General features: G+C 30.6%; 2 protein-coding genes across 2 annotated transcripts in view; both read right to left on the reverse strand.

The window, feature by feature from the left end:
- LOC122498303 (hexamerin-like) overlaps nucleotides 1–14,399 on the reverse strand; it is a 53,619-nt gene extending 39,220 nt beyond the window's left edge. The window contains exons 1-2 of the mRNA XM_043605986.1: nucleotides 14,147–14,399; nucleotides 6,585–6,915 (exon numbers count right to left, since the gene is read on the reverse strand). Coding sequence (XP_043461921.1) covers nucleotides 6,585–6,915; nucleotides 14,147–14,374 — 559 coding nt within the window. The 5' untranslated portion in view covers nucleotides 14,375–14,399. The remainder of the gene's footprint in view (nucleotides 1–6,584; nucleotides 6,916–14,146) is intronic.
- A 1,220-nt stretch (nucleotides 14,400–15,619) lies between these two features.
- LOC122498302 (arylphorin subunit alpha-like) lies at nucleotides 15,620–18,450 on the reverse strand. Its single transcript, XM_043605985.1, has 6 exons — nucleotides 18,194–18,450; nucleotides 17,758–18,091; nucleotides 17,233–17,651; nucleotides 16,776–17,098; nucleotides 16,346–16,698; nucleotides 15,620–16,127 (listed from the first exon to the last, which is right to left on the reverse strand). The coding sequence occupies exons 1-6, from the start codon at nucleotides 18,416–18,418 to the stop codon at nucleotides 15,718–15,720; spliced, it is 2,064 nt and encodes a 687-aa protein (XP_043461920.1). The 5' UTR covers nucleotides 18,419–18,450; the 3' UTR covers nucleotides 15,620–15,717.
- Nucleotides 18,451–25,870: the final 7,420 nt, after the last annotated feature.

Here is a 25,870-nt window from a genome sequence, read left to right on the forward strand (position 1 = left end):
CTTCAGATCAAGTTTGCCCAGCTTATCTCTCAGAACTGAAATCACCTCATCCTCCGTCGTGGTTTCATCCAGCTCCTTGATCTCAAGAGACCTTTTATTTACGAGAGCAGTGACGTCGCATGGCAAAGCGCCATGCAGAGCCGAGGACAGTGCTTCCGCAAACTTCAAGGTATCTCCACCCTTTTTCACTATCACAAGAACCTCCTGTTTAAAGGTTCTCCTGATTTTATGAATTACGGTACCAGTGTCTTCTGGTTTAATCTTTGCTTTTATCAGCGGCAAGATACCCTCATAAGATTTTGGGTCTCTTGCCGTGATCTTTACCGCTTCCGTGGTTCTAAGCTTCAAAGGGTGTTTTGGGAGCTCTTTTTTCTCGCCTGGGGGCTTTTTTCTTGGAGCCCGTTCCCTTCTCTTTCCAATAACCTTAAAGCCGTCCTCATTGTCCGCTCCGTCTTTTAATACGGTCTCAGCATACGTCTTGCTGGGACTACTTGAGGGCGCCTCTTTTGCTCCAACTAGCGACTCAGAATTAAGCTGTGGAGCATCCTTTCGCTTAATCCTCTTTCCGCTCCGAGTTACTTGTTGAGGACTCTTATCCGGGCTTACACCTTCTCTGGGGCGCTTACTCACCTTCTTTTCCTTATTAGAATCTGTAGCTGCTGCACTATCAAGAGTTGCAGCAGCACTCCTCTTTTGCCTTGGAGTTCCCACAGTTGAAATCCGTGGCTCCTGATCTCTGAACGGTTCAGGGATAAAACGCAGATTCCTACAAATTGTTAAGAACGCACTCTCCAAAACCGCCACGCCATCCTGGATGTCGCGACTGACGTTCTTTTGGCGCTTGAATGCCTGGTGCACGCTCTTAAAAATCCCGGGAATAGCCAGGAACTGATTTGCGACATTTGATTCGTAGCATGTCAGCTGGCTATCTATTTGGCTCCCTCCAAAATCCTTGGAGCCATCTGCACCGACTATCGGGGCTTGCACCCGATCAGAATCGGTGGTGGGATTACCCTCTTTCGAGGTACCCACTTGGAGTATTTCATTAAAAATTTTGTCCATTTCATTCATTTTTTTATTTCTTTGTCCCGTGTCGAGGGACAATCGGGCCTTAACAGGGTACTACCATCTGGCCAGGATGGGCCCTGAACCGCCTCCGTTAGTTACATAAACGTTATAGCATTGCCGGAGCATTGATGCGACGTCTATGATATCCAAGGGCACGTGAACATGTATGTTCGGACGTGGAGGTCGATGTGTCTCTCCAAGATAGCAGGAAGTTTCCGCAAAGGGAGTGCATCCTGGTATCTCTTCACAGAGTTTACCCTCATTATTATTATTATTATTATTATTATTATTATTATTATTATTATTATTATTATTATTATTATTATTATTTCCGTGCCCGGTTGGAACTTTTGTTCTAATTGGAACTTTTGTTCTACCTGGGGCGCATTAGAGCTGTTCTTTTGCGCGGGGTTGCTGGTCCTCTATCGGACGCGTGCCAGGTGGCGGATAGGTTAGCTTCCTAGAAATAGGTGGTATCGAGGAAATCAAATATTCGACGCGGACCAAAACCAGCAAACAAGAAACATCCACCATGAGCGATTGTAAAAGCGAGGAAGAGTACCTGCGGGGTAATGCTACGGCTAAATCCCTTACTGGTTCCGATCGTCAAGCGCTTTCGAGCGTGAGGGCGGTGGCCAGTGGCCCAAGGATGCAGGAGGGCAACAACGCGTTGGTAGTGCCACAGATCCTCGTGGACAGGTCGGAGAGACGAGGGAGTACGAGCAGCGTGACGAGTCAAGCCAGCTGCATTTCTGTCTTCAGTAATGCCTCGGCAAAGGACATTGCAAGCTGCAACCAAGATCGAGATGAATGCATTAAGCTGCGGGAGGAAGAGGCAACATGTATTCTAGCAATGGAGGAAGAGGTTAACAAGATGATGAAGTCCTGCGAGGTCCAGAAGAATGTCAATATGACAATCAAGGACGGACTCAAAAGCATGAAATCGCTCATACAGGAGATCAAGGAGAAGCACGTAGCAGCTACGAAAAAGGATGAGAGTCTCTACCAGGGATTGACTTGGTCGGAAGAGGCCAGACAAGATCGTAGAGTTAGACGAGATCGCTGTAACGCGATCGTGTTGAGAAACGTCGTCTTGGATGCTCAGAAGCGAAAGAGAAGTGATCCTGAGCTTGCGAAGGATCCAAAAAGGAAAAGGGAGGAGGGACCTCCTAAAAGATCCAAAGGCAAGGAGATGAAAACGGCACCAAAGACAACTTCAGATAAGAAGGGAAGAGCCACAATGGTCGTCAAAGTGGCTGAAGGAACTACCTTTGCCGAGGTTCTGGCGAAGGTTCGAAAAGAGGCTGACTTGGAGGCTAGCCAGACAAAGGTTGTGGGAGCTGTACCCACTAAAAAGGGAGACCTCCTTATTAAAATTGGGGGGTCTTCGAACAGGAAGTTGTTCACCGAGGAGGTGACAAAGGTGATCGGCGATCTAGGTAAGGTTCAGATGGCGGATCGGCAGACTGTGCTGGAGATCCGCGACATGGACACCCTTACCGAACAGGAGGATGTCAAAGAAACCCTGGACCAACTTTCTACGGTGCCAGCAGGAAGCAGGAAGGTGACGGTCCTCGGACCAAATAAGCGAGTTTTAAGCTCGCTGTCGTGGTCACCTCCCAAGAGGACGCTAACAGGCTGGAGAATATAGGGCAGATTAAAATCGGTTTTGTGTCCTGCAGAATAAGTAGAAGAGTTATGGTCACAAGGTGCCACAGGTGCCTTGGCTATGGCCATATAGGTCGAGACTGCCAAGCAGTAGATAGGTCGGATGCGTGCTTCAAGTGCGGAGAAGCCGGCCATAAGGTAGCAGATTGTAAGAAGAGCCCATGCTGCTTCTTGTGCAAGGCGAAGTTCGGCGAAAAGGAGAACATCCAACACGTCGCTGGATCAGGTCGGTGCAAGGTCTTCAGGACTGCCTTAGAGGAAGCTAAGAAGACCCTGTCAAGAACAAGGAGAAAATAATGGCCAGAAGAAGAGCGGCACGGAAGAGTCGTGCCAGCGACTAAATGGGACCATCCATCTGCGAAGTCTGAAGCCGAAAGGTAGTTCCGTAGGTGGATAGAAGGTTCGAAACCCAGGAGAATCAAGAAGAGGTTTTAGTCGGTATTGTGACTGCCGTAAAAGCAGGTATGTGAGGTTTCTTTTTTTTCCTTGCATTTTGAGCGAGTCCGACATACCCCAGGTAAGTGGGATCTTCCTGGGCATGCGTTAATGCATTTCCTCTTCTCCCCCGTGAATAAAAAAAAATTATTATTATTATTATTTTTTTTTTTATTATTATTATTATTATTATTATTATTATTATTATTATTATTATTATTATTATTATTATTTTAAATAATAATTAATGTAAAATTAACAGAAATAATTTTAGAGAAACTTCAAAAAAAAACTTCCTTAAATTTTTCAGGAAATTTCCAGTCCTTTTTTCCAGGAAAATTACAATGATAATTTCCTGGAAGTTAACAGCGGAAACTTTAAATCTTGAGACATATCAAGTGTCCTTGAAGTTTCCAGGAACTTAACACGACAAATTTCCGAACTTAACATGGGAAATTTCCTGGAAACTTCCCGGAAAAAACTGTGCTATGTGGACAACGTCAATACATCAATGTAAAACATAACCTCACTTTATTGTACCAATTCTATTATTAAATCAAAATTTTAATATTATATAATTTAAAAAATTTGTTATTTAGTTGTCACCAGTAAAATAAAAGAACAAAATTAAAAATATAAAAACTATAAACTGTAAAACCAAATGATTTATTTTATAGAAAATATTTCAAAAATGTCAATACACAACTGTTTAGTTACTGAAACTGGCGGTAGCGCTAACGCCACGACAAACTTTGGAACATAATTTCTCGCAACGCCTCGATAGTGCCATGAAAATAACTGTACAGGACTTCTATACAGTAATAATCAAGTTCAACGTTATATTTTCTTTAACAGTGTTATGCAGGAGCTGTCTAGTAATTCGCCAGTTAGGCTAGATTAAACTTTCATGACTAGAACTGTACAGTAACTTGAATAAATCTAGTCATGCCACGACAAATTTCTACTAGGAATTTCTTTATGGTTAGAACAATTCGGTAATGTTACTTTCTGTCAAGGTTGGTCACTTTGTACTTAAAATGCGCAAAGATGAGAACGAGCTACTTCACTTGCAAAAACTGCGATTCTGAATAACTTATAATGTAATTGATAATCTTATTAATATTTTCATTTAATTTTATTAATATTTCAGTGCAAAATTTTTATTTTATTTATATTAATTTTATTTATTTTTATTATTTTATTAAGTTACAAGCTGGAAACAATAAAAGATCAATTTTCCGTAACTATAAACATGTTATTTTATTTTTTAACGGTAATGCTCTTTGAATTTCAAACATGGGCCGACCTTGACTGTAAGGGCCAACCTGCACTAAAATTTTTTTTAAATCTTTATAACTTTTTCATTTTAAAACCAATCAATTTACTTTGTACATTAAAAATGTTCCTATTAAACAGGACTTTCCAACAACATACTTCAATTGACCAAATTCATTTTTAAAAAAGTTATAAACAAAAGTCAAAAGGTGCTTTGACCTCGACACCTTTTGGAAGACGCCACCTATAGTTGTAAAAATTACTTAAAAATACTCAAAATTTTGTTTTAATTCTCTTATAATATGTAACAATATCCGAAAGAATTTTTGCCATAACTATAATACATTTTTTACAATTAGGGTTTAAAAAAGTTTATTTTTTACTAATTCTTCACCAGCAAGTTCCCTTAAAAAATATTTTAGAATAATTGCAGCAACTAACACAGTGGAACAATTTTAGAAAAATTTCTTTGAGTTAAGACTTGACTATAATGGGATGAAAGTACTACCCAGCAGAGTAAAACGCGTAAAGGATTTTGAAAAATTAGTAGCCGTTTGATTTTTATCGTAATTTTAAGTTTTGATAATTAAGTAATTTATTGAATAATGGCTCTAATCAGCTTTTGGTCAGTAAATCGTGCATTTTTGACAACTTTTCAATTTTAGCGCATATTTTAAATATCTTTTGTAATAAATATTTACAATAAATGTAGTATGTTTAAAATAATTTTAATCTACAACAAAATAATTTAAAAAGTTATACTTCTTACTTTTGTACTGATTTCGTTTCAGTAAAAATTTTAAGAAAAAAATATAACATTTTGCGGCGTAGTATGAAAAAATTGAGAAAAATCGAATAATTTTCCGCAAAATATTAACTAAAGGTATTAATTTAAATTATAATTAATATTATAATTTATTAAATTATAATTTTTAACCATAGTTCGTTAATAAAATTTGTTTATTGGAATAAAAACTACAATTTTACTCAAACGGCCACTATTTTTTCAAAATCATTTGAGGATTTTACTCTTCTGGGGTAGTACTTTCATCCCATTATAGTAAAATCTTAACCCATTTTTTTGAGTTCCACTGTGTTATTTGCAGTAAGCTAACGGCAAGCTGGCCGCAGGCTTACTGCAAGATTACCCTGTGGGCAAGAAAACGTCTTTGTTATGGAAATGTTTCTAAAAACGTTTTAGGAACGTTTCTTAAAGACGTTTCCGTGCCCACAGGGTAAATGGTATCTGGAATACTAAACATAACATCTAATGGAATAGCTATTTTTAATTATAGTCAAAATACGAATGAAACTTAAGGGGCAACACTACCCTAGAGTCAGAAGAAGAGACCTATATCTTTGATGATTTGTTTTGAGAAAATGAAAACTAGAATAGGATTTCTTTTTGGAGGGTTTATTAAATACATATTGAAGAGTAGAAAAAAAATTTTTATTAAAAATTTTATAACAAAATGGCGGCGGTAAATTGCATAGGAAAAATCGACTATTTTTTTCTTTACCAAAACGGCCGGATAGGTTTCTTCAAAAGTTTAAGTCCTGGAACAGAAAACAAAGAAATTTTATAATCTATATAATATAAACTTGAAAAGTACATAGGAGTTTTTTTTATATCAATTTTTGTAGAAATGGTGCTCTTTTTTAGTAAAATAATCAATTTTTCGACAAAAAATAAAAAGTAAATTGTTTATAAAAATTAAAGTTTACATCCAATTAAAAAAATCCTATGTACTTTTCAAGTTTATATTACATAGATTATAAAATTTCTTTGTTTTGTGTTTCAGGACTTAAACTGTTCAAGAAACCTTTCCAGTCCTAAAAAAATAGTCGATTTTTACTATGAAATTTACCGCCGCCATTTTGTTATAAAATTTTTAATAAAAATTTTTTTTCTACTCTTCAATATGTATTTAATAAACCCTCCAAAAATAAATCCTATTCTAGTTTCCATTTTCTCAAAACAAATCTTCAAAGATATAGGTCTCTTTTTCTGACTCTAGGGTAGTGTTACCCCTTAAGTTACCAACGTTTACGTCTAAGGGGGCCTAAAAAATTCTTATCTTTTTGCGTAGATAAAAACATTAGTAACTTCAGTTTTATAAATTAAAATAAGTTCTCACCAACGCCTTCCATTTGAATGCGTTGAGCCTTGAAGATGACATCCTCATTAAAGAAATAATGCGGAGTTAATTCGTAAAGATACGGTAAATGGATGTGTTTGGTGTCTGGTCGATGGAGGATAGCTATAAATAGACAATACTGATACATTTGTTCATTTATGTGAAATCTTGCCCATACTGCAGTTTTGTAGAAAGTATCATAGTCCTTTGCAAAATAAAGTAAATCGAAAAGGGCAATCATCTGTGTTTGGATATTAGAATGAACGTGGAATAATACTCCACGTGGTAGCATTCCATTTTTCAAAAGTCCCAAGAATTTGTTTGACACTTCCTAAAACGATAAGCGATACGATAACAGCTTTAAATGTGTTAATTGAAGGGCTACATAAAATAAGGGGACGAACGCGTGGTTGAAAGGGATAATATCAGTCAGGTAGCAGCGAGCGGCTCAAGGCCTGTCACTGCTACCCGACTGGTAGTATCCCTTCCAAGCCTCGCGTTCGTCCCCTTATTTTATGTAGCCCTTCAATTTCACAATTTAAAAAATAAATACTTTAGAAACACTTACATAATCACAATAATAATATAAATTTTATTAAATTGTGAATTTAGTATTTAATTCAGGTACTAATATGGGTAAATCTATGGAATTGATATATTTTTACTTATGAAGATAAAAATTTTTAAATTATGAGCACTCCTTTTATTTATGGTTTATTTTTTCGAAATTTACTTAAGAACCATTATCGTCTGACGTAATTCATTTTATTTTACTTAAAATTGTAATCAATAATGTAGATTTCTTTTTTCTTTATTTATTTTTGTGATATTATTAGTTATTGGAAAATTTATTTATTTATTTGTGATTTAAATTATTTCTGTAAGTTAAATTTTAATCGATAAAGCTCAAAATTTCTGAAGCGTGCTATTAATTTTTCGATAGAGATATTTTTATATTGCATATCAATAATTTTATAGTATTTACGTACCAAAATATGACTCCAAAGTTGATTTTGCAAAATTATAATTTTTTAAAGAGTTATTGTTTAAACAGTTTTTACGCATCAAATTATTGAAACATTTTTTTCTACCGTTCTATTTGATGGATTTTAATCAAATTTGATATGAGTAATATACAATAATCATACTTTCGAACAAAAAATATTTGGTAGATTTTGTTAATAATTTGTTTAAAATAGCAACAATTATTATAAACAAATAGAAATAAAATAAACTTCTCCGCCTAATTTCGTATTCTTTCTGGTCAATTATGATTCCCAGTTTTATCACGAGTCTTTAAAAAAAATAAAAGTTAGTATATTGCATTAGGTCAAAAGTTATTAATATTCTGGTGACCGCGCTCTCTGCGCTCCACATTGAGATAAAAAAACAAAATTCAAATTAACTTTTAGACCACAATTTTTAACCAAATTAAATTTTTTTTTTCATACCAAATTTTGATAAAATCCATCAAATAGAACGGTAGAAAAAAAATGTTTCAATAATTTGATGCGTAAAAATTGTTTAAACAGTAGGGTAGGGTGGGGCATTACTATTCTTGTTTGGATTTTTGAGTCTAAAAAATGTATTTAAAAAAAAATAAAAAAATGAGTAGAACCGTTTGAAAACTTGACTTCTTAGCTACAATTTTGCCATGTACTATTTTGCTGTAACTCGATTCTGTTCCAAACTACAGCGATTTTACGAATTTATTTTTTTTATGTCGAAAAAAACGAGGGGCGTAACTATTCTTGCAGCTATTAATGATATAATACTAAAAAAAATATAAAAATTAATTTGTTAATTGGAGGATTTTTTCTGGTTTTTCTCTTCCAATTTCTTACCATTCTAATCTTAAAACAAGCACACAAAAAAATACACTGTTTCGTAGTTTTCGCTGTTATCATAGTGGGCGAATAGTTTCGCCCCATCCGCACATTTTTTGAAAAAACACTTGTAAAATTTTTGAACAATAGAATATCAAAAATCCATTATGATATTCGTGTTCATCACTAAATTTGACTTTAGAAATAATTTTTCCGATAATTTTTTCGACCGTTTATCACTATTTACACTACCGGTCAAAATTGAGAGACCACCCATTTTCAGGCGAATGAAAATCGTTTTAAAACATAAAATTTATTGAAACTAAAATTTTTTTCTGTTCATTTTTTGAAAGATGATAAAATTCTGAAAAGAACAAGATATTTCAGAAGTCGTTTGGCAAATAATTCATTTAGATATTTTTAAAAAATCGTCATTTTCAATGTTATACAAAAATTTGAATAACTTCTAAAATAATGAACGCTTTTTAATGATCTTAGGCTCATTTTAAAGGTCATTTGCTACACTATAAGAATTACTTATAGGCATTGACGTGTAATTTTTTTCTTAAAAAATGCAGGCCGTCAAACTTGAACGAAAAAATTTTTAAAAATTTGAAACATTCTTATTAAGAGAAAAACAATTTTTAAAATTCAAACGTATTTTTTTATCAAATTTTTTTGAAAAATCTACACCATATAATGTTTTCTGTATTTTCTAAAATAGTTTTTAGTACAGAAAAATTGTTTCAAATTTTTTGAATTTTTTTGGTCCAAGTTTGACGGCCTGCATTTTCTAAGAAAAAAATTACACATTAAGGTCTATAAGTAATTCTTATAGTGTAGCAAATGACCTTTAAAATAAGCCTAAGATCATTAAAAAGCGTTCATTATTTTAGAAGTTATTCAAATTTTTGTAAAACATTGAAAATGACGATTTTTTAAAAATATCTAAATGAATTCCCAGTGGGCACACTTGTTCAAAAGACGTCCTAAGGATGTCTTTTTGCGGACATCTTTTGGACTTGTACAAAAAGACGTCCTATTCATGTTCTATGTCTTGGCCATTAGATGTCTTTAAAGTGTCTAAAAGACGTCTTTTTCATTCAACATTTAAAAATAGAAAAATTTTCATAAATAGAAAATATTATTTTCTAAGTTCAACTTGGACTTAGAAATTTATGAATGTGAAATTCATTGGAATTTTTCTAAGTTAAATTCATTTCATTGACAAGTGAGATCGTTAACTTTGTAGAGGTTCATATCTGTCTTGAACGGCTGAGGTGCTTAAGGCGCAGTGTTTCAAGCCCAAGGTATCCGAGTTCGATCCCAGCTTCGTAGGAATTTTTTCATTATTTATCCACATTTTAGAAAAAATAAAATTAAACTTAAAATAAATTTAATATAATGTTACTGAATTTCAACTTAGAAAATGTTATAAAAGGAAAGGTTTATTTAAGATCTGAAGGAATGTAAAAAGGACGTCCAAAAGACGTCTTAAAGACGTCTTTTAGACGTCCCTTTTATGTCTTTTAGACGTACTTTAGACGTCCTTTCTTATGTCTTTTAGACGTCTTTTGGACCAGACATAGAACGTCTTTTAGACGTCTTTTAGTTGTCTTTTTGATGTCTCAGAGACATTGCCATCATTGGCTCCCAATCGTCCGCGGACAAAAAGGGACGTCTTTAAGACGTCCCTGTGCCCACTGGGTTATTGGCTAAACGACTTCTGAAATATCTTGTTCTTTTCAAAATTTTATCATCTTTCAAAAAATGAACAGAAAAAAATTTTAGTTTCAATAAATTTTATGTTTTAAAACGATTTTCATTCGCCTGAAAATGGGTGGTCTCTCAATTTTGACCTGTAGTGTACAATGGCAGACTACATGAGTGAAAACAAGTAAGCGAGTATATCAAAATCACATTTGAATACCTAACTCCTATGATAGATGGCGCCAGAAGCTCAAATGTGACTTCAATCGGATGAATAGTTTTCTCTCTATCAGGACTAAAGACTAGTTTCGCCCCGCGAATAGTAATGCCCCACCCTACCCTAACTCTTTAAAAAATTAAAATTTTGCAAAATCAACTTTGAGGGCACATTTTGTTACGAAAATACTATAAAATTATTGATATGCAATATAAAATATCTCTATCGAAAAATTAATGGCACGCTTCCGAAATTTTGAGCCTAAACTGATATTACATACATTGATTTTGATGCAAATTTAAGGAAAATAACAAATAGAAAGTAATTCTATTTTCATGTTGACTAATATATTCATAATGAACCAATTAAATTTACAATTTAAAAAGATTGGTATTTTTAATTTTTAAACGTTATAAATAAAATGGCTATTGCATTCATATACATAAGAATGTATTGAATTCATCTCTTTTTCGATCAATTTTTAAAGCTCAACTAATTCCAAACTATTCATCTGATCAAATTAAAGAATTAAAATTTTTTTTTTTTTAACGATGTATAATAAGCCTGTACAATTTAAATTCATTATTAAAAATATATAGATATAAATAAAATGCTTTTTGCAAAAAAGAGTGTGCTCCTAAGGTCAAAAGAAACTGTTATAAACTTTTTAAATGAAAAATCAATAAAAATAAGAAAATTTTTGTTTAAACCATTTATTTTAAATGTAGGGGAGACTGGGGCGAAAAGTTAAATTGTGAAAACAGTTAAAATTCATTATCTTTCGAACGAAAATAGTTAGAGCATTGCAATTTTAATTATAGAAGGGTGTTATCACCCTAAATAAATGTCAGGAGTTATGTGACATTCTGCTAATTTTTGTGGTGTCCATATTTAAATTTTTTTTTCACCCTATTTTTGAAAATTTTTTCGTAAAAGAAAATATCAACTTTTAAGTATATTTTTTGCATTTATTCTCACTGCGATTTTTTTACTTCATTATTTGGGTCCCCTGAAGAGATACCTAAAGGTATTTGCTAAATATCTTTAGTCAGATTTTTTATATTTGTTGTTAAAGCCAAAAACGCACCCTGGGGCGAAAAGTTAAATAATGGGTGGGGCGAAAAGTTAAATGTATTTTTACATGTTATTAAAAATTTTTTTTTATTTTTAATTTTTTTGGGTTTATTTGTTTAAAAATTATTTATTTGACATTGGGCAAGTACTCTGTCAAAAAATAAGACCGCTCACGTGAAATAAACCAAAAAAAAAAATTTTTTTTTTTGAAATTTCAATTTATTAACTTTATAACTATTCAAAAGCTTTTGTTAAGTAAACAAAGATATTTTATTAACTAAATTACTTGTTTACGTATACTTTAACTTATCTACTACTTAACACCTGTCAGAAAATAGTTTTAGTAGGCTAAAAATAGAATTTAACTTTTTGCCCCAGCCATTTAACTTTTCGCCCCAGCATGGGGCGAAAAGTTAAAAAAAACAAAATTTTCAAAAAAGGACAAAACATGTATTGTATGCGAAAATATCAGAAACTTTTTTATTGAAAGTTGTAGGGGACAAGTTGCCCTACAATATTGATGTATATAAATATTTGCATCTAAGCGGATTATATTGTCTAAAAAAATCATTTATGCAAAATTTAACTTTTCGCCCCAGTCTCCCCTATGTTTTTCGTTTTATGTGCATGTTTTCACCTTATTTATACACCCTGTATATAGCTTACCTTAGTAAGCTATATACAGGGTGTGAAAATAATTACTAAAAATTAGTAAAAACTACCTAAAATATCGCGCACATTTAGTTTCTCATCTTAATGTCAATAGATATTATCTTTAACATTATTATCTGTTAAAATTTATAATTTTTGTATAAAATAAAACAAAATTTAATTTCTTTTAAAGTACTTCTTTCAGACAAATAAAAAAACATAGAATAAGTATTGCTCAGTCTTCTTAAAATATATTCAAAGTGACTATTTCTATAAAAACTTAGTAAAATTGTGTGCACATATCCCAGTAAACAAAAACTAATTGAAATAAATTAAAAAGAATTCACAAAGAACTTCAGTAAATCCCGCTTTGTGACAAATACGAATTGGAGCTATGTTGCAATTTTCCTGAATTCGTCAAACTGTATTGAAATTCCAAACCTTCTATTCTTACTAATTCAATGGACAAGTTTTGGGGCCTTTAATTTTTTTTAATTCGCCAGCACGAATTCAATTCATGCCTTGGTCATTTCTTTCGAATGCGAATTCGTTTGCACAAATTCAGGCAAATTCAATCGAATTCAAACAAATGTACAAAAAGCTTGAATGCATCCCGCTTTCTACCAAAAATCTTAATTCATTTCAATCCGTTTGAATTAGTTTTTTTTTACTGGGATGCAATCATGAGAAATTTTTAAAAACAATTTTCAAAAAAAGGAGAAAATTTTTTAATTCTTTAAAAAAAATACTTGAGATTTTGTTAAAAAGTTGTGATGTAGAAATAAAAATTATACATTCAAATTTTTTTTACTTATTTCTAAAAAAATTGAAATTTTTGTTGAAACTTCCTTCCCCTTTGTTAAAAAATTGTGATTAAAATAAGAATTACGCAAAAAATTTTATTCCTTTTCTCATAAATTTTGTGAACAAAATTGTGACTGAGAAACAGATAATATGCAAAATGGGTATATTTTCTGTTTCTTAATAATAATTTTTTTTTAATTTTCTAATGTTTTTCAAGAAGAAAAGAAAATAAAACAGTATAATTTCGATTTGTTAAACAAATAAGTTTTTTTTAAATGAACAAAAATTCTCTTTCTCAATACCAACTTATTAACAACATTTCCGATTTTCTTTCATTTACTGAGGATATTTTGTGGGGAATTTATTTATTTATTTATTTAATGTATTTAATGTAACGCACACTTACATTGACTCATAATATACTGCACACCAATAACACACCCATCTAGTTCTATCTATGCATTATAACAATTTTCGAATGAAACTTTAAAAGCTGACAGAGAGATGCCAAAAAAACAATTTCATATTTCGATAACATCTAAAAATATCAATACAAAAAAATAAACCAACTCAGAATTTAAAGTATCATCTCTCAGCCATGTTTCTATGAGTAGATATCAATTCTTACCCAATTAAGCAATAGTCTTAAAATAATAAATTAATTTTTTTCGATTTTTGGAAGATGTATAAAAGATAAAAGAGTGTTTTTCTTTTACCTTTAATACATCTTCCAAAAATCGAAAAAATTAATTTATTGAATAATTGTGGAAGAATTTACTGAATATTTAAGTCTTAAAATAAAACAATTTAGAAAATATTTTGGCCCCTTTTAAATTTTTATTTTTTCTAAAAATTTGTAGATTTTAAAATCCCTGTATAACTTTTGTAAAAAATCTGTTTTTGTATCAAACATAAAGAATTGCCGAATAAAAAATTTGATTTTTAGCATTTTGGGAACATTCAAAAAAATTAAATGGTAATATGACTTTATCACTCATTCGTATTAGTTATTTTAATAATTCGTTAAATTTTAATTATTAAAATATTCAAAAAAATTGTTCTTCGATTTAAAATGCTAAAAAATACTATTGTTTTTCGATTTGTTTACTTGAAAATTCATTTGTTTATTTTTCTAACTAATTGAAGATCATAATTTTTGAATAAAAGAATACGAAGATCTTTAGTATAGTTATTAATCAATTAATTTTGATTAATTGTGAATTAGTGACTTAATTTTCACTAATTAAAATTCAGAGAGCAAATTAATTTGAAGCAAATACCTTGTCTATGTAATCGTCAACGTGGTCGGCAATATTCCATGATTTAGCAACTTCATACAATTCTGGCGAATAAACTGCAGGCTGATCAAGATGCCAAAAGAGATCATAAAGTTCAATTTGTTTTTGTGCAAAAACTTTATCAGCCTTTAATATTGGTTCTGTGTAAGCTGTGACTTGTAAAATTGCAGTCATTGCTGCTAAAAACGCAGCAATCCATTGTCTTCCCATGGCTCCTATTTTAGTTCAAATATGACTAATTAGAGAAATGCTGTGTAGTGCTTTATATATACGAAGTTGTATGGTAGAGAATATCTTCAACCTTTGACCCTGACTTTTTTCGTAGTAGATAATCTTTGTTGGTCCTATTGCGTAAGTTTGGTGATTCACTTCCTATTCATGCAACTGATAAATTTTTCTATCCTTTGACTAGTAATTTTATTTATTTAAGAGTTACAGTTGTTTATAACTTTTAAATTGTTTTAAACTCAAGATCTTTAAACAAGTTGTTCATTTCATGATCATTAAGCTTCCTCAATATAATATATACCAATTGTTTAATTTTTTATTTTAGAATAATTATTTTAAAGTGTTAAGATAAAATGTCAAAAAATACAAAATTCCAATTTTTTGTGAAAATTTAATACATTTATTAATTCTATAAATTTTGATAAAATATATACTTTATATACATGAATCGATTCGTTTTTATGTCAGGAATGCAATTTTGACAAAAATTAATAAAAATTTTAATATAGAAAAAAGTTATTTCAAAAAATCCAAAAATTAATTTTTTCAAAAATTAAAAAATTGTTGAAAAAATTTTTTTTTTAGATATTTTTGAAAATCCTTTTGTCTGATTTTTGGTATTCGTGATCGTAATACACCTACAGAATTTAATCAAAATCTGTCAAGACGTGTAAGAGAAAATTTGTCCACAAGAATCGGTGACATACACACACACACACATACATACACACACACATACATACACACATACATCCGGACATTTGTTCCTCTCGACGAATTATGTATACTACACTTGAAAATTTGTAAAAATAATTGGTTCTAAAAAATTCGGAAATCGACATCACTATAAGGCTTCCTTTATGAGGAAGCAAAACTGAAAATACTGATTATTTTTAAATCAATTTCAAGCTATTTTTATTTATCGTAATATATGGATAGTATAATTAATAACAAATAGATAATAATGGCAAATGGTAACTAAAAATTAATAATTATACATTTTTGTTCAATCCTTAAATTATTCACTATTCTTTGATAATAGTTGCAATCTGTAATGAATAATTTTTGTGATTAATGTGTATCATTAATCATTGATTATAATTGGAAAGAATTCATTGATGTAAATGATTTTATCAAGTTAAATTTTAAGTAGATAGTGAACCTATAAAAGTATAAATTGGTTGTATAATTAACGTTGTAGGGTAATTTAAAATTTATCATTAAGAATTGACAAAATAAATTTCTATTTATTTAAAAAAAAGTTCTTACATAATCGCATGAAAATTTGTACAGTGTTGAGACAATACTAACTAAAATAATCTAATTTAAGCTGTTACGTTAAGTTCTTCGCCGTGCTTGTGGAAAATAGTAACGTCCTTCCAATACATGTTGGGTACAGTCTTATCGTAGTGATACATTGGCCTATCCAATGGGAATCCAATTGGTTTCTTCTCAAAGTTCTTCGTTCCAAATACAGGGAATTCCACAGTCATGGTTTCACCTTCTACATAAGGACTGACATATACGAAGAGCCTAAATGGCATTCCTTCGGTTTTACCCTTTGGCAACATCATACGATCTGGAATTCCATACATCTGGGCAGAATATTTGTATGCCTCTCCTCCTTCAAGGGCCTTAGTGATCATTTTGTAGAAGTCAGCGCTTGGTAATGTATCAGGAACGACGAATAATGATTCGTGACTGCCGCGCTCAATTTTGTTCATTCCGGGTTTCACTGGAGATGAATTTATAAATTCACATATATTCATGTTTTTTCGAAATTATGATAGAAACTTTTTAGTCCTTTGCAACACGTAAACTTGCATTAATATTGGAAACATTTTTCAATATCCTAATATAGTAACAATTTTACAAATATTGTTGCAAATTCAAGTATTGGGATAATTGGTCAAATTTTGTACTTTTTTGTATAAAAATCTTGAATATACTTACAGTCTGCTACCCAGTAGTCCATCTCGAAGAAGTTCATCCAGTTATCGATCATCTCAATCTCATGCCCGTGAACATCGTATTTAGGTCCAAGGTAGATGTGTATCCAAGCCTTAGTTGCTTTCTCGCTGTTCACAGTTAAGTGATAAGTGAAAGGTTTGTGATTTAGACGATATTGACGAGCTTTGATGAGAATTGATTGTGCTTCTTTGTGGCTCTTGACGGCAACAGCATTATTAATCATTGTTTCGAAATTATCGAAATAGGTGACTAGTTTATCGACAGCGACGGATTCAATTTTTACTCCAGGGAACAATAGTTCTTCATGTGTGTACATTGGTAAATTACTCTTGTACCTAAAATACAATTAGAAATTTTAATCACATAAACACTTTCATTAAAAAGCATGGGAATAAAATTGTCAAATGCGAACCTCATGAAGAAATTTAGAATCTTCTTATATATTCGGTAAAATCCTGGATCCCTCATACTAGTGACGGTCATATCCAAGGAGCCAACAATTGGTTGGTATTTAGTTGATCTCTCGTGGCCAAATCCAAGAATATTTCTTGCATATTTATCGACTGAATCGTAGTATCTACGGCAAAGTGAATCTCCGTTTCCTTGAATAATGTTTCCTAAATGGTTTATGTCTTTGGAGATATTTTCATAAAGTTCGTGAGGTTTGTTATGATGCTTTTCTACTCTTCCATTATCAATTGACCTCATTATTCTGGATTCAAGATGATGGATTCTCTAAATGTTTTGATTAGAAATATTATAACAGATTTAGTTAAATTGTGAATTAGTATCGAGAATATAGTCCAATGTGGAAATTATAATAAAATTATAGGTCATAAGTTTAGTTTCCGTGATTTAGTTATACTAACCTCGACTTGTTCGTATTTGTGCACTGGAACATAGGACCAAGTAGGTCTTTGTGGGAAAGGAAGACCTGATGGATGAACCAAAGTTGGATAGTAACCGGTAACAATGGGTTTGTCCCAGTCGAGCCATTCTAATTCACCTAGGTCATTAGAAAGACGTTCCATGTAGTAACGAGCCATCAGATGTTTATGGTTGAAGTAATACATAAGTCCTCGAACGTCTTTCAGCAAGTTGTATTTTTCACTGCTTAACCAGTAAGGGAAAATTGCGTTTTGATAGAAATAGTAGGCGTTCATGCCGATATCTTCTGTAAAGTAGTTCAATTTCCATTCCGTGTCATGATCGTGTGCAAGGTACCAACCGGAGTAATTTGCTTGTAGTATGTAGGGTTCATTTCCGGTTACTGGTTTCTTAGCTGCTCCTGTTATAAACAAAAATTAATTTCACTAGTTGTAATTTGTTTCGAAACAGTTTATCATAATCAGATTTAACATGATGAAGAAGAAATAAAAAAGGCAAAACTTTACCGACATCTCCCATCTTGATACGTTGTGCACGTTCAATGACATCTTCGTTGAAGAAATAGTGTGGTATAATTTCATAAAGATTTGGTAAACGAATGTGTTTTGTGTCATGACGGTGAATAATTGACAGAGCCAAAATGTAGTTATACATATGTTCGTTAACGTTGAATCTTGCCCATACTGCAGTGCTGTAGAAGGTTTCATAGTCCTTTGCAAAGTAGAACAAATCAAAGAGAGCGGAAATCTCTTTTTGAATATCTGGATACCAGGGGGAAAATAATTCACCTCTGGGTGTCATACCCAATTTCCACAAATTTAAAAAGTCGTGAACAACTTCCTGAAATGAGAGAAAAAATTTCCATTGTACAGATTGAACTTTTTAATTACTGAGGCAATCAGTATTTATTGTTTGTTGAAATTAGGTTAAAGGTAATGGTACCTTGTTTGTATAGTCGTCGACATGATCGGTGATACTCCATGACTTGGAGATTTGATGAAGTTCCGGATGATAGAGTGTCGGTTGGTCTACATGCCAGAAGAGTTCAAAGAGATTCTTTTGTCTTTGAAGAAATGTATTGTCAGCGGTGAATGTTGTTTCCGTGTAAGCTGTTGCTTGTAGGCACAGGCAAGCGGCCAGTGCGACCACAAGCAAACGTCCAATCATTGTCCTGCAAGAATTAACAATAATGAACCTCCTTCAGCAATTAACAAGTGCTTATATACGAAATTTTACATCAGAATATCTGTAACCTTTGACTTGAATTATTTTTTTGTGTTGATCGTGAGTAAGTGACTTCTTTTAAAGATAATTATTATTGATTTGATTGCGCAATACTCTTAAATATCGATGAAACTTCATTTTTCTGAGTGCGTTTGATAATTGTCTGCCCTTTGACATAATATGAATCCGGGACCATTTGGCTTGTCAAATTTTGATATCTTTATTACTTTTATTGCAGTGTCTTTTATTTTATTCGTTTATTTCTTATTTTGTAACAAAATGTAAATGTTACCTTTTTACTTAATTTCCATATTCTTACTTTATAAAATGTGTTTTTAATTTTAAGGGGGAGTTACACCTTTGAGGTCTCTTTTGAACCTGTTTTTCAAGAATTTTTTTAAGACACAGGAATAAAGTAAACAAAATTTGGTTTAAGGGACTTTATTTGTTATGATTTGAAGTTTACAAAAATATATTTACACTTAAAAAAGTTTAAATTTGTAGCCTATAGAGGGCGCCAAAGTTGGTCCTGGATGCTATTCTGTAACTTCACTTCACATTCACTTCACATTCACTTCACTTTCACTTCACATTCACTTCACATTCACTTCACATTCACTTCACTTTCACTTTCACTTCACTTTCACTTCACATTCACTTCACATTCACTTCACTTTCACTTCACTTTCACTTCACTTTCACTTCACTTTCACTTCACTTTCACTTCACTTTCACTTCACATTCACTTCACATTCACTCCCCATTAACTTCACTTTTCACTTTCAATGTGAAGTGAAAGTGAAGTGAATGTGAAGTGAATGTGAAGTGAATGTGAAGTGAATGTGAAGTGAATGTGAAGTGAATGTGAAGTGAAAGTGAAGTGAAAGTGAAGTGAAAGTGAAGTGAAAGTGAAGTGAAAGTGAAGTAAAAGTGAAGTGAAAGTGAAGTGAAAGTGAAGTGAAAGTGAAGTGAAAGTGAAGTGAAAGTGAAGTGAAAGTGAAGTGAATGTGAAGTGAAAGTGAAGTGAATGTGAAGTTACAGAATAGCACCCCTGTTTCTCTGCAGAGCAAATCGGTGGACAATATTCCGGTTAGACCGTTTAATCTAAAACAAAAATTCAAAGTTTTTCTGAATCTGTGATAGATTTAGCTTTAGAGTACGTAGGATATTTTAAAAATATTAATTTTTGTGAATTTGGCAGCTGTTTGAAGGAAAAAGTCGGTTTTTAGGGCTAAATTTTCTCAAAAAATCTATTGCCAAAAAAAAGAAAACAAACCAAAAATAAATCCGCTACGTACTCTAAAGCATTAGTAAATGACGAACAAAAAAAACTTTGGCCGAAGTCAATCCGATCAAAACTGTTCGAGCTAGACTGTCCACCGTTTTGAAAAACGTCATTTCGAGAAAAACGCGTTTAAAGTTTTGAAAGCACTTGAAGCGCTCTTGGACACCTTTTGCAGATTTTGATTTTTTTCACATAAAATAACTTCAAAATCACTTCGCATGATATAATTTCTATTCTACACATTATAAAGTATCGTTTAAGCAAAAAAAAATCGATTTTTTTTCGAGTCAAAGGTGTAACTCCCCTTTAAGTTTTCTTTTAATTATAAAAATAATTTAATACATATGATATTATTTCCAAATTTTTTTTCACAACTCACGGTGGTCTTGAAGCAAAATAAAGTTTTTCTACGTTGCCAAAAAAAATCATTTGTACAATCCCTTAAAGCGTCATCTCAAGATTCAAAATCAATAAATATTGAAATCTCAGCTGCTCGTCCTAGCGTTTTTTCGAAAAAATAAGATTTTCATTAAAAAAAATTTTTTAATTTCTAAAATTATTTTCTTTCCGTTTTAGTAAATTTATATATCAATTTAATTCGAGTTAGATTTTATAATTTAAACATTTTTTAATAATTTGTTATATAAAAAAATAAAAATAAAAAAATTATCAATGGTGAGTGCACATAAAAATTAATAAAGAACAACTGGTCGCAAATAAGAGTGGTATTTTTTTAATAAAATAGTTTCAAATTTATATGATTAAACAATTTATACTTTTTAATACGATAAAACTACTTGTACAATAATACACAATATACATACATATTTAATGTATATTTACAAAACTGTAATTCAAATATTCAGAGAAGAAAATTGTGTAACAGCACTTTTCAATTTCTCTAGGTATGCAGGATGATTTAAATCAGGGACCGTCACGGAAATCAAATTTTGATTTCGTTACGATATTCCAAAACAAAACGAAATTATTAATGTATTTTGATTTTGATTCGGTAACGAAACAAAATTTACTTCCTATTTTGATTCTGATACTGTAACGAAACAAAATTTACTTTCTATTTTGATTCTGATACTGTAACGAAACAAAATTCACTTTCTATTTTGATTCTGATACTGTAACAAAACAAAATTTACTTCCTATTTTGATTCTGATACTGTAATACTGGAATTCGGTTTTCTTATAGAAACGATTCGAATTCTACTTCAGATTTCTTATGTAAAAACGATATTATCTTCTGATATATTTGACATTTGCAACAAAATTTAGGTTCAATGAGACTTATACATGCGCAGTAGTATTTTATCAAAATTAAAACAAAAAAGAATTTTGATTTTGATATTGGAATCAAAACTAAATAGAATGGAATTTTGATTTTGATATTGGAACCAAAACGAAATAGAGTGGAATTTTGATATTGGAACCAAAACTAAATAGCGCCCGTGTGGAAATTTGTCACGTATCTGTACCGTAATGATATAGTTTCACTAGTTGCTATCTAGTTGCGATACCGTGAAATGTTGTAGTAACTATCTTGAAATGTAACGCTACAGACATCAAGTTTCTAGATAGTTTTACTATATCAGAACAATATAGTGAAATATTATAAAGCTATAACACGGGCTCTAGTATAAATTTCATTTTTAGAAACTTGTTTAATACTTCTATATTGATTTACGGTAAATATATTTGTAAAAATTAATAATAATAATAATTAATAACATATGTACAATATAATTATATAACAATATTAACAAAGTTTATAATTATAGTATATAAACTATTGTTAATTTTTAACAATATTAAAGATTTTAAAAGGTGCAAAAATTTCATTGAATTTAAAAAAAAATTTCGATTATTCGCTTTCTTCTTTTATACCATATTTTATTTTTAACAAGTCCAGTTATTTATTTGTTATTATTTTAAATTCTAATTAAGAATTTCAACCTATACTACACTTCACATTATTAACATAAATCACTTAAATTAAGACGGAAAAATATCGCACGCACGGGGGTTTGAACCCTAGACCTTTGGGACGCAATACGAATACACATACCACACAGCCACGCTGACTTGGAAGATGTGTTGCTTAAAATACCTTTTCAGTTTCGAGACTGCAATTTTTGCCTTTATTTATAATAAATTGTTTGTAAATGGTATATTTAAATCTATATGACGGGTTCCACGTCAAGTGACCCAGGTCAAAAATTTACATGGAATATTTGAAAAATTTGTAGTTTCTTTAAAACAAAACGAAAATACGTTTTCTATTTTGGGTTTTGCTGCTGTTTTTTAACACTTTCTAATAGTGTGAACAAATGTAGAGAAAAAAAATTGTTTGACCTTGAAAAATTAAATTAAAAAATAAAATTTCATTTTTTTATCAAATGGGCAGTTTGTATTTTTTTAAAAAAAATTTTATCATAAAGGTGAGGTTTTTTCCTAAAAAAAATGTATAGGTCAAAACGTGGGACAAGAACTTTGAACTAGTCAAATTAAGCATTTACTTCTGCCGTGCACCGTCCCACAGTGGAATTTTTTTTACAATTTACTATTAAAAAATGTCTATAGCTTACAATTTTTAACCGATTTGAGTGTTCTTTGTCTTAAGTTAAAGGGGAATAAATTCTTAAGACATCCTTTGAGGCAGATTTTGGAGATTTTAATTATTTATAATTTTTTTTAAATCAAAGTTAACAAATTAATACACTTTTTTAAAAAAAAGGAGGTTTATTTTCTTATTTCGTTGATGCACATGATCTAAATCAATTTAAATTCATCCAATATGACCACCAGATAATTATTAAAGCATAAAATAATTTATTTCAATTGTTATAAACAATATATAGCCCAACAACGAACAGGGGCGGTGGATTGCAGCAGTAAATGTTTATTTTGACCAGTTAAAAGTTCTTGTCCCACGTTTTGACCTATACATTTTTTTTAGGAAAAAACGTCACCTTTATGATAAAAATTTTTTTTAAAAAATAAAAACTGTCCATTTGATGAAAAAATGAAATTTTATTTTTTAATTTAATTTTTCAAGGTCTAACATTTTTTTTCTCTACATTTGTTTACACCATTAGAGAGTGTTGAAAAACAGCAGAAAAACCCAAAATAGAAAACGTATTTTCGTTTTGTTTTAAAGAAACTACAAATTTTTCAAATATTCCATGTTAGACCAAAAATTTAAACTTTGACCCCCTCCAGTTTTAATATTTGTTTAAATAAATTAATAATATTTGGTATTTTTAATTGTATCTAATAGGACTACTGTTTCTGCAAAATTTTAACCCGATCCCAAACATTTAAAATTTTGACCTGGGTCACTTAACGTGGAACCCGTCATATACTTAATAACATTATTAATTACAATATGTAAATAATAATAGGGGAGAGTGGGGCAAAGGCGCTATGCGGGGTAAAGACGTTTTTTAAAATATCTCCTTAATTTTCTGTCTATTTCAATTGGTATTAAAAATTTAGTTGCAATGCAATCAGACCAATTGATTAAAAAAATAAAAACCTAAAAATATCAAATATTTTAAGAAATATAACAAAAAAATTGTTTTGCAAAAATAAATTGATAATTTTACTGAACAAACTTTTATTTTTTAAAGCATAAGTTTAAGTATTTAATTTTTAAAAACGTAACATGTAAATAAATTAAATATTTCTCTACACAACTGGCGTGGTGTTTTAGTTTAATTTTGTATCTAAATATTTTTAATTTAAAGTAAAAAAAAAGTTTGTTATGTGGGGCAAAGGCAATATTGAATATAATTTGTTTAAAAACAATTGAATATTCGAATTTTTCTATATATTTATCGTATTTATTCACAATATAAGGTTAAAATCACTAAAAGTTTTTATTTTTTATTTAAATAGTTTAATTCTTTTAATAATATGTTGTTAACCTTATGTTTCGTAAATATTATACTAATAAATATCACTTGTTAATTTTTTAAGGCTTATAAATTCTTTCTTTTAGAAATATAAGGGAAAACGTCGCTGCCTCAGCGTGTGGGGCAAAGGCATTTTTTGCAATGTTTTTAAATGTCATTAAATAATGTATTTATAATTATAATTATAATATACTAAATAACAACTATTAAAATTTCTTGTTGATTAGTTTTAGAATAATGAAAAACAAAGACCGCATAAATTAATTGCTTAATTTAAAAAATATAGATCGATAAATGTAAACCTAGCGCCTTTGCCCCACTCTCCCCTAATAATATTATAAACATAAAGAAATTACTTGCAGATTATGATTGTGAAGTTTCACTAGGCAGAACTGATCTAGATCTACAATATGAAGTAGTTAATGTAGTGAAACTATACAAATTCTAGACCGTATCCTAATGTAAAGCAGTTGTAGTGAAACTATACAGATTCTAGAACTTTTCCAAGTTTCCAAAAAATGTCGATTAATAGATTCACCTGCTTGCTCCGAAAAAAGTCCTAATTATATTTAAAAGATAATAAAAGATAATAAAAACTTTATTTGCACCTTAAAATACAATATTAAAACTACAAAAAGAAACAATTGTTTCGTTTTTCAATTATTATTTACGATTTGTGGAGGGCACCAAAGTATGGCGATCTCTAATTTGTAAGAGTTAGCGGTGCTCCCGATACAGCAGTTCCTGACAGTCTAAAGTCAAAAAACAAAATTTAATTCTTAGTACACATAAATACCTAGTAGACGTATGTGATGGAATTAAAAAAAGTAAAAAAAAACGAAAATGGCGACCTTTTAAAGTCAATTTTTAAGAAACGATGATTTTTATCTTTTAAATTTTTTACTTTAAAAGGGCGCCATTTTCGTTTTTTTACTTTTTTTTAATTCCATCACATACGTCCACTAGGTATTTATGTATACTAAAAAAATTTTGTTTTTTTGATTTCAGACTGTCAGGAGTGGCTATATCGGGGGCACCGCAAAATCTTACGAATTAGAGATCGCCATACTTTGGCGCCCTCTACAAATCGTAAATAATAGTTGAAAAAAGAAACAATTATTTCTTTTTGTAGTTTTAATATTATATTTTAAGGTGCAAAAACAGTTTTTAATCTTTTAAATATTATGACTGCGAAAAAAACAGTAAAGTGGGGCCAATATTTTGCCTTCGCAAACGCAAGTACACCTCAATGAAAACAGTATTGGTTGAAAAAACGCAAGGACGAGCAGCTGGGATTTCAATATTTATTGATTTTGAATCTTGAGATGACGCTCTAAAAGATTGTACAAATGATTTTTTTTGGCGACGTAGAAAAACTTTATTTTGCTTCAAGACCACCGTGAACTACTGCTTATTGCTTTTCTCAGAATATTTACACTTTACTACACTATCTCGATTTATATTATTTTTCGTTGCCAAAATAATAAATACTTCACATTGCGAAGAGTTTCCAGAAAAGTATATTTTCTCAAACAAAAACAAACTTGCTTTGTCGATAATAACTTTTATTGATTGTAAGTTATTTTTACTGCATAGTGTGTAATAGAGATACAATTTTTATGTTTGAAATTGAATTACATATTTTTTATTTAATGAAATTTAAATTTTAGACAAATACATAATTAAATTTTTTTGGAAAAAACTATATCATTAATGATAAAATTATTTTTATTTTAAATCATAGGTAAATATAAAAATAAATCTTAATAATCACAGTAAAAACAAAGTCTTAAATTTAATGGTGGCTAGTTTTAATTTTTGACTTATCTTAAGCTATCAACTTTATTTAATCATAAAAACTAACTGAAAATTAAAGTTAGTTGTACTCTTACTTAAATAAAACTCAGTTTGTAATTTATTTGTAATACACCGGACTTAATTTCAGATCCAATGGTATTAATAAAAAGTTAGATGAAATTAACTTCTAATAAGGTATACGCTAACAGCTGACTGTAAGTCTGGCGAGGCTGAAAAAGTTGATTGTGACGCTACGCGCTATTCAGACTTTTCACGTTTGCAAATTGCGTCCCTTGTGACGCATATATAAGTCCATAAATTATATTTATAATAATTGGTGAATCTTAGACAGAAAGTTTAGTTTTATTAGTATGTTAATATTTTAAT

This window comes from Leptopilina heterotoma, unplaced genomic scaffold (assembly GCF_015476425.1).
Source record: "Leptopilina heterotoma isolate Lh14 unplaced genomic scaffold, ASM1547642v1 Lhet_145, whole genome shotgun sequence".
Classification (NCBI taxonomy): Eukaryota; Metazoa; Arthropoda; class Insecta; order Hymenoptera; family Figitidae; genus Leptopilina; species Leptopilina heterotoma.